Source organism: Oratosquilla oratoria, chromosome 38 (assembly GCF_046742065.1).
Source record: "Oratosquilla oratoria isolate Oo_2021 chromosome 38, ASM4674206v1, whole genome shotgun sequence".
Classification (NCBI taxonomy): domain Eukaryota; kingdom Metazoa; phylum Arthropoda; class Malacostraca; order Stomatopoda; family Squillidae; genus Oratosquilla; species Oratosquilla oratoria.
In genome coordinates this window covers 1,337,501-1,347,500 of record NC_134814.1, presented here as the reverse complement: position 1 = coordinate 1,347,500, position 10,000 = coordinate 1,337,501, and the positions used below count along the sequence as shown (strand labels likewise).

General features: G+C 41.4%; 1 protein-coding gene across 1 annotated transcript in view; it reads right to left on the bottom strand.

Moving 5' to 3' along the window:
- Positions 1–8,518: 8,518 nt before the first annotated feature.
- The window catches only part of LOC143019720 (uncharacterized), an 8,687-nt gene continuing 7,205 nt past the window's right edge, over positions 8,519–10,000 (bottom strand). Inside the window, exons 2-3 of the mRNA XM_076175689.1 lie at positions 9,499–9,813; positions 8,519–9,116 (exon numbers count right to left, since the gene is read on the bottom strand). Of these exons, the coding sequence (XP_076031804.1) occupies positions 8,904–9,116; positions 9,499–9,813 (528 nt within the window). The 3' untranslated portion in view covers positions 8,519–8,903. The remainder of the gene's footprint in view (positions 9,117–9,498; positions 9,814–10,000) is intronic.

The window sequence follows — 10,000 nt, the reverse complement described above, 5'->3', positions numbered from 1 at the left end:
CATATCTCAAATAATTAAGATTTTTCCTACTAACATTTTAACCTTTTCTTTCTTAATTCAACCTTATGAAAACCTCTCTCAGTTGAGTTGTAAATAGCTTGGCTGAAATTGTATCTCCCTGTCGTACCCCATTCTCCATCTTGATTTTTTCTGTAGCTATATGTAGTCCAATTATACTACAGAAAACTCTATTTTCAACAAACATTTGCTTGTATTCCCAAACAAAAAACAAGGTCTTTTAAATTACAGTATCTATACTCGTAAAATCATATACATTTTTCTGTGCTCGGTGGTTAGGTTATATACATAGTTACAATATGTTCAATTGTAAGTTATTGTACTATATGTTTTCTGACTACAAATAGCATTTTATAATACTATAAGTTTTTTAATATATTTACAGGACCACAATAAATTCTACAGAAATTTTTCGAAAACATTTCATTTGATACACCTTTTCCACAATTGTACGGATTATTATTTCATTTAATGCACAGCAGTATCTTTATCGTAAATGTTCTGTGGACCCTGTACATTGTTTGATCAATTGCACCAAAGGCTATTTCGTAGTTTACAAAAGCTAAACACAAAAGTTTGTTATGTTCTGTCGTTTTCTCGATGGTCGATAGTGGAGTTCTAACGCCTGTCCTTTTCTCTTTGCTGGTTTTCACATACAACTTTACTTAGTACGTAAGAATACTGAGAATGACTTTGCAAACGTTTGGGGATACACTTATCAGTCAGTAATTGTTAATTACGGTCTTTTGATCTTATTTCTTGTGAACTTAAATCACTATAGCCTTACATTATGATTCAAGAAACCTTTCCTTTAATAATGAGTATAGTTAAGGTAGTCTACAACGAATATCTTTCCCTACGTTTTTCAGGAGAGCTATCGATCTTCCTTAGCTGCTTTTCCTCGCTTCATACAAATGAAGAAGTATTGTTCTATCCAATAAGATAGAACGATACTTCTTCACTTGTAACTTTCGTCACGTTACTAACGTCTAGAGATGAATTTGCTGGCTGAACTGTGGTATTTGAGATGTAAAGCTTTGGTAAACTTCTACCCTTTTTTATCGTTCCGTCTCTGCATTTAATAATGTCTTAATTTCTATCTTTCAAAGATATCATCTGTGGTCTTTTTAAAGCTAGCCAGTGCTCGACCTGTTTATTACGTTTCCGGATAGTTTCTTCTATATGATCCATGTTCCTCTTCTTTTTCGTTTGTCTGTACCGTTTATTGATAAGCTTGTCAAGTTCATCTCTATCTCGTCTTTCCTGGTTTTAATTAGCATAGTTCTTCTTTTTTTCATTAGGTCGCGTATTATTTTGGATATTTTGCTTTCTCTAGTACTTTTGCACCCACTTCTACTTGTCGAAATGTCTCAAAACACACACACACACACACACACACACACACACACACACACACACACACACACACACACACACACACACACACACACACACACACACACACACACACACATGCACATATGTACACTCAGTGCCACTAATGCAACATAAAACGTAAATGGAGATGTGAAAAGAGTTGCCTCGACCAGCAGACAGACATGTAGGGGATCCGTTTCCATATTTAACTTGATGATGAAAGTGTGAGGAATGGGTCGCGTAGTTGGTGCACCTTGAAGAGATACGTCAGCTGAAGCACGGAGAAGGAGGTCCTCTGCCTGCCTGGATTACATTGCTAGTCATATGATAGATAGAATGAATTTCGTGAAGGGCGTCACTTTACAAAATGGACTACAGGCTCCACTGATCAATCACTCAATCAATCAATCAGCCACTCGGAGTTCACTGCTGAACAAAGGCCTCTCCTAACACGACGCCCCCACGAGCCGCACGACTGCACCAACCTCTGCCACGTCCTTCATGCAAACTTCTCTCTCTCGTTTCTCCACACGTCTGGTCTCTTTCTTCCACTTTTGCTATCTCGCGGCATCCAGAGGAGCAGCACACTTGCTCCATCGCCCAGCATTATCTTGAGCTAACTTTCTTGCCAAACTACATTTCCGCTCCTTTATCGATTCCACAACATCTTTCACTCCAGTCTGCTCTCTTAAGATACGGTTACACTACTCGTCGATAGATTTGGAGTCCAACTTTGGCATTCGTTCATCCAACAATAAATGGTTACACCAAAGTCCAGCCTCACCTTATAGAGAAAGTCACACCAATGACGTAAAAGGTGCTACAGGAAGCCCCGCCCTCTATCCAGAATGAGGAATCTCATTGGCAGAGCCAATGCCCAGGCCACTTTAGCAAATATTTTATCCCAAATAACTTTGAACGACTCGCAGTCTCTCTAAAATGCATATTTGACCATCTTTCCATACCTTATACAAACACATGCAACACGCACACGCACACGCACACACACACGCATATGCACACACAACACACACACACACACACACACACACACACACACACACACACACACACACACACACACACACACACACACACACGCGTACAAGCACACTCACACGCGCGCACACACACACACATGCACGCACACACACATGCACACGCACACGCACACGCACACACACACACACACGCACACACACACATGAATGCATGCATGCACACACATGCACACACACACACACACACACACACACACACACACACACACACACACACACACACACACACACACACACACACACACACACACACACACACACACACACACACACACACGACTCGACGGCGCAGTGGTAGCGTTCGTAACCGCTGCTACAGCGGTCCGAGTTCGAATCCCGCCCAGGATTGAAATCATTTCAGTATCGCTGCAGTGCGAGTCGTTACTCCACCTCTCGTGGGCGGGGAGTTGGAGCTGTGTGTGCGTGTAAGGTCACATCTTTACCCATAGATCGGTTATATATGAGCTCTGAACTCTCATTAGGAAGGGTAATGACTGCTGATCACGATTCCAACACGTGATCCAAGACCATGGTGAACCATGGTGAACATATACATGCACACACACAGATTATCACAAGACAGAAGATATATGTCATCCATAGGAAATGGTATTTGATGGGCTGACTCAGTGAGATATCATATTATCATTATTTCTTAATTATAGTTGGGATGCCTCACATTCCAAGGCGCCTCTTGTGGTTGTAGTATCTTTGCTATTAGAGGCTGGACAACTTCAGTATTCCACTCCATCACGGCGAAAAGTGTAAATATCAACCAAATGGTGAGAAGAGTTTTCGCACGTAAGAAAATGACCAATGTTTATATACAGTACAGCAGTATGTTATTGCCACAATATAAAATAAACAGACTTTATTTTATATTTCAAGGTATATTCATACCATCAAAATTTTAATCTCCTATTACTGAATAAATTGTATATATATATATATATATATATATATATATATATATATATATATATATATATATATATATATATATATATATATATTACACATGTCGTAAATATGAATACTCTTAACATATATCTTCAGTTTCTTTTCCTCGGATCTCTTCAGCAGTGTGGACTACAACGGTATTGTGTTGGGCGTCCCTATGCTTGAATTCCAACCCAAGTCCTCTAGCGTTGGACGAAATCCATCCCTAGGCTCGGAATCCAACCCATTCGTTGACTAGTATAAACGTACCTTTACCCAACTTGCACTCTTCCTGTCTTTCAGCGTTACTCCCACTATTGACCTCTCCATTTCTCTTTCTGCACTCCTTAGGTCTGTCTTCAGCGCATTCGTTAGTTTCCAAGTCTCACATCCGTATATCATACAAAGAGGTGCGTCATGTAAGAAGAAAAATGTAAAGGGTGCAGACGGACAGAAGCTGATGAGAATGAAGATAGTAGGAATATTTCAGGGATTGGTCGGATGTAGAGGAGGATAGGGTGGTTTTGATTGTGGATCTAAGAGATTCCAGGAAAGAGACTGTGGTGGGAAAAGAGATACAAAATGACTGTTCCCTGTCTCAACTTAGCACCCTGGTGCCTGCTATCAAAATCACTATGGAAATGGAAGAGAATAATCACTTACATTTCTTTGATATAGTGATTTACAGAAATAAATGGTCTATCGAATATGATGTATATAGAAAATCCACCAATGTTCTTTCATAATCATGTCCTTTTCTATTCTTCTCATCATTACAGGACAAATATGTCAGTGTTATTATCAATGTTCCTCATAGCGTATAGAATTAGCAGTCCGAAGTATTTGGATGGTAAATTCTTAAGAATATTTGAGGAAAAACCCATTAAAAATCTAAATAAAAAAACTACTTGTTCTTAATTTCCACTATAATTTAGTCAGACCACCTCATATTCTTAAGACTTTCAATATTCAAATAGCATTTAAAAAATTTCAACACAGTTAGAAGTCTTTTAAATAAAAACACCCCTGAAAACTAGGAAGGATGCGCATATTCAGTTCCATGTAAAGAATGTGACAAATGCTATATTGGTCAGACTGGAAAACAGTAAAATTAAAACATTATAACGTCAGAAGTGGTCATATGTCCAACGCGTCATTTGTTCATCTACGGGATTTCAGGCACTGTATTAATTGGGTGCTAAAGAAACGATTAAAAATAAGTCATACATGAATAGAAATATTACAGAATTATGAGAATTAAGGCTTAACGAATACAGGTAAACGTTTGAGAACTTACCGGTCACAATTTTCTACCGGGTTGGTTTCTCAAACCGTGGTATTGAAATTTGAAGATCTTGAAGGCCCTCTGAAACCGAGGACGTAGGGTCCCTTGCTAAGAGGTTTCTAAATTAGAGCTCCGTCTGGAACCAGAGCTCTTGGGTCGTCTGACTCTACGTTAGGGCGGGCTGTGTTCGGAGGGACTCTTACGTGCTCGAAAAGAACTCAAAAGGCCACGGGTTAATATTCACTTTAAGTCATTTCTCAAAGTTAATCCCCGATTTATCAAACCAAAATTTATTACATAGATTTAGTAAACAAATAAAGAGGAGGGGAGTTCAATCGTATCTTATTTAAAGTTACGATAGGCGTGGTTCGAAGCTTCAGAAAAAGGCTCCTGAATCGAAAGAAATAAACGCTTTGAGGGAAAGTTTCCCGAGCGAAGATAAGCACTAAGATTCCCAATAACAATTACCACAGAATTTAGCCTGTTCAAGAATATATATATCAACAACATATACAGTATATATATACCAAGGATCTACAAACTGGACAATTTTATTATTAAAAAAAGTGATGGCCCAAACACCCTCATCCCAGGAACAGAAACTGTAGATTATGGGGAGAGATTTCTCGACAAACGTTTCCTAGTTCTTTCTCATCCCCTGCCTTTGTTTATATACTCTTGTTTCTTCTGTTGATGTACACTGAAGATGCCTGAATATACGAAAGCGCTCGGTTCATAGTTTTTCATTTTCCTTTGTGGTCTACCGCAAACATACATACATACATACATACATACATACATACATACATACATACATACATACATACATACATACATACATACATACATACGTAATACATGCATACATGCACGCACACACACACACACACACACACACACACACACACACACACACACACACACACACACACACACACACACACACACACACACACACACACACACACACACACACACACACACACACACACACACACACACACACCAATTGGCCCGTGAGACTACGGTATATAAAAATAACGATAATAGAGGTAAGCAGACAATCAGCTTAGTGGAATGACGAAAGGAAGATTAAAAAAAAATGACAGAAGTATCAGGGCACAGCGTGGGATCTTGAAGTCACAGACAAGACTGGGAGATTTCTTTTTTAAAAAGTGGACTTTGAACGGGTGATGATGATGGCAAGGCTCATGGTAACGGTGAATAATGTGATTGTGTGGCGATAGTGACAGTAGTGTCTACTCTTCTTGTACAGACGAGAAAAAAAAATCTTCCAATAATATTTCGTTCTGTTCAGGTCGTTTTGAACGAAGCCGATTCAGCCCCTCAGAAGTCTGACGGCAGGAGGTCAAGGACCATCGAGGGCTTCCTGAGCTTCCGGCAGGAGCGAGCGAGCAAGCTCAAGGAATCACAGCAAAGACACTACGTTCAATACATTTGACTCAATTCCCATTTGATAGGGGTGCCCTTTGCATGCAGTCCATCAATCCATTGGCCATTTGTAGTCCACTGCTAAACATAGGCTTCTCCCATACATTACCAAGCATCGCACGACTGAGGCCAACCTCTGCCACGTCACTCCTGCAAACTTCTGTCTCGTGTGTCCACCTTTTAGCATGTCATTCTCCTCTGTACTTCCCATCTCGTGGCATCCAGTCAGTAACACCCTTTCTCCCTGCCCAATTCAACTTCCGCTCTGTCACCGCCCCCACAATATCCTTCACTCCAGTCTGCTCTCTCAAACCCAACTTACCCCCTTTCTGCCTGTCAGCATTATTCCCAGCACTGATCTCTCCATTCTCCTTTGCATACTCCTTAGCTTCATTTCTATCGCCTTCGTCAGTTTCTAAGTCACATCACAACTTGGTTCTCATAATTCTAGATTTACCGAACAATTTCCAGCTTGGTTCTCACAATTCTAGATCTACCAACCAATCATTTTCCTTGTTTTTAAATTTTATTGTGACTGTTAGTGGTAGGACTGAGCAGTTTTAGATAAAATCCAACTAGGAGAACGGGTAGGCTTTAAAAGCGGAGGCTCCACGACAGACAATGTACAATTATTTGGTAGAAAACACCAGAGCACACTAAACCTTTGCATTTGGCTTTATAGATTACGAAAAGGACTTTGACTCGGTAGAGCAAGTGCTAATACTAAAGTCAAAACGTAAACAGTGTAGAAACGAAAAAGTTTTACAGATTACTTATGCAAAAGGTAATGCTGTGATTCGACTACAGAGAGATACTGAAAGGATAAAGACGGCAAGGCGATAAAATTTAACCAAGCTGTGATTCGACTACAGAAATATACTGAAAGGATAAAGATCAAGAAAGGAGTAGGGCAAAGAGATAGAATTTCACCCAAGCTATCTACAGCTTGCCTGGAAGAGGTTTTCAGAAAATTCAGCAGGGAAAATTTAATGATTGATTGGGGTAATTTCAATGTCATATTTGCGGATGATATCAATCTCATTTTAGAAACAACAGAAGACTTGGTATATATGTTGAGTAATCTCAACAGGAAAAGTCTCAAAGTAAACTTGAAGATAAGTAAGAGTAAATCCAAAGTGAAGTTCAGCTCTAATGGTGAAAATTTGGTGAGGAGACACCGCCAGGAGGCGCGTAGCTGCGGGTGAAGCCGTCACCTTTGTCCTATTATGCGCTTGGACTATTGGGGCAGGTAAGCGTCACTGGTGGAAATAGGAAAGAAAAGCGGGATTCGAACCCACAGCTAAGCGTAATTGGAAGCGTGCTGGTCTCGCATTTGTGTAGTTGTGGGCTCGAATCCCGCACTCCTTCCCGATTCCAGGCAGTGATTGTTATCTTCTGCCCCGTCATTCTAAGCGCATAATAGGGCAAATGTGACGGCTTCTCACCCTCTATTAATTATTTATTAGTGACAGATAAAAGAATACTTAAACAGCAACCCCAGATTATTTATTATTTTTTCTTTTTTAACTTCATTTTCCATATCCGATCTCATTATGTGTCTCTTTACAGGGCAGCAGTCACATCATGGGGAGGTATGAATCGCAAAAAAAAAAAAGAAAAAAAAAAATTCGAGTGAGGAACAAATAAAAATTGTATTATATGTCTCGCTTTATTAATTCACAAACCGAAAGAGTTACCTAACACACAATGGACTAGAGATTCGAAACACCGGTTTGGAACCAAAACAGAACAAAATGAAACGTTTCCCAAAAGACGACTCGAATCCAATGGCGCTGTCCACAAACTCTAGTATACGATCTTATCTATCTCAGAGACGAACTCAGGCCTGAACAGGAGCTTGGTGGACCTGAACTCGCGTCCTATGGCTGGCGTCCGACCCTTGGATGAATAAAATCGTCTGGCGACGGAATGCGTTGCCATATTGAAGAGATTAAGTGTCGTCTATCTCCGCTGTGATTAATTATCATACCTCAACGGGCGTGTCGTAGTTGCATAATTATCCAGAAAACAAATCATACACATTGTAGTCATGGCCACGAGAGAAGAGGACATATTATATCATTACAGAGAATTATAATATATTCTAATATCATATGATATGAATGTTATAAAGAAGAGGCAGCATAAGTGATGTCGGTCGTTCAAAGAGAAAAGGGTAATGGATTAGTAAAAGAGCTTCCTTGATCGCAGGCAAAGACGACTATTGTTTTGGCAAGAAAAAAATATCGTTTTATAGCATTGAAGGGGTGTTAGAGGAGGAAGAAGAGGAAGAGGAGAAGGGGAATAGGAGGAGGAATGGGAAGGTTGCTCTGTGGTGATAGATAGGGAGAGACAGGCAGAAATAGAAGAAACGGAAAGAGGTACAGGGCCTACTCCGATAGTCGCCTCGCTGCGGCCGAAACCGTCGTATCTAACGTGTGCATTTGGACAGCCGGGGCAAGTGGTAGTTATCACCGCACGTGTTGAATGTAATGTGGCGAAAAAAATAGAGGTATGTCAAGATTCACCCTTCAACATGGTGATATAAGCTTAAGTATTTTGTTCTGTCTGACACTGGACGATTTCGTTCACTGAAGAGCAGAGAGAAGACGAGGGGTCCTGGGCTGAAGGGGGGTGGGCCAGCCTCGACATTTGCAAGACCCCCTTGAGTCCAAAACACGACGCCCCCTAAGGACCCGAGTCCTAGGCGTCAGAGAGAACAAAATAGTTAAAGACAGCCACAATGGTCAAGATGTCCCGCCACCCCCTGGTTAGAATGGGTTGTACCCGACGAAGTCGAAGTCCCTGAAGCCCTTGTAGCCCTTGAAGGCCCCGAAGTCGGCGCTGACGAAGGATGTCGGGGCTGGGTGCGACGGCCTCATGCACTCGGTCTCGGTGGCGATCACGGTGTCGGTGATGAAGGTCGTCGTCGTCTCGGAGACGGTGTTCGTGTTGATCGTCGTACTGTAGACGGTCGTGTACTCCTGCAGGAGGAGGAGGAGGAGGAGGAACAAGGGTGAGAAGAAGGGCGAAGTAGCCACGGGCAAACATTCTATTCTTGCTAACGCCTACAGTCAGGAAAAAATAAAGTTAAAACGACAATATCAAGATAAAAAGATATAGGTTTTTCTTTATCAGTAAAGGTGCCTATTGACTTAAAGTTATCAGAACATCAAGATGTATCGGAAAACACATTTCTTAAATTTCATGTATTGGCCGGTATTTTCAAAGTTCAAACTGTGATGGAAAGAAGGCAAACTAATGGCGGTACTGTGGTCGCCTAGGGCGACATTGGATCCAACATTGGATCCGATTCCAAGACCTCGGAAACAGTTATTGACTACATCCAGTTCGAATGGCTCAAACCTGTTCAGTTTCGGTGACGACGTTCGTGGTGGTCACTGTGACGTAAGTCGAGACGGTGTCGGTCACGACCTCGGTGGTATACTGGGTCTCAACTTCCACCTTCTCCTCGTAGACGGTCGAGTAAGTAGTGACGGTGACCGTGTTTGTGTCGGTCACAGTCTCCGTCTTGGTGATCGGGGGTCCGTAGCACGGTGCGGGTTTTGGGGGTCCGTAAAAAGTGTCCGCGGTAGCGAGGGGGACTACCAACAAAAGCAGGACGCAGATGCGAGGGGAAGGGCGAGACGCGGCCATGACTCTAGAGGGCACCAAATAAAGCTGTGGAACAAGACAATTGGGGAGTATACTGAAAGCCTGTTGGTAATGCAAATAATACACTAATATCTGGAACATTACAGCTTATCTCACAAACTTGGAGATGTGTTGCATCCAACTGCCTCGGCAGAAAGGTCATTCTTTTCACTTCGCTTGAGGTAAAGACATTTCTACGGAATTTGCGGTTAAA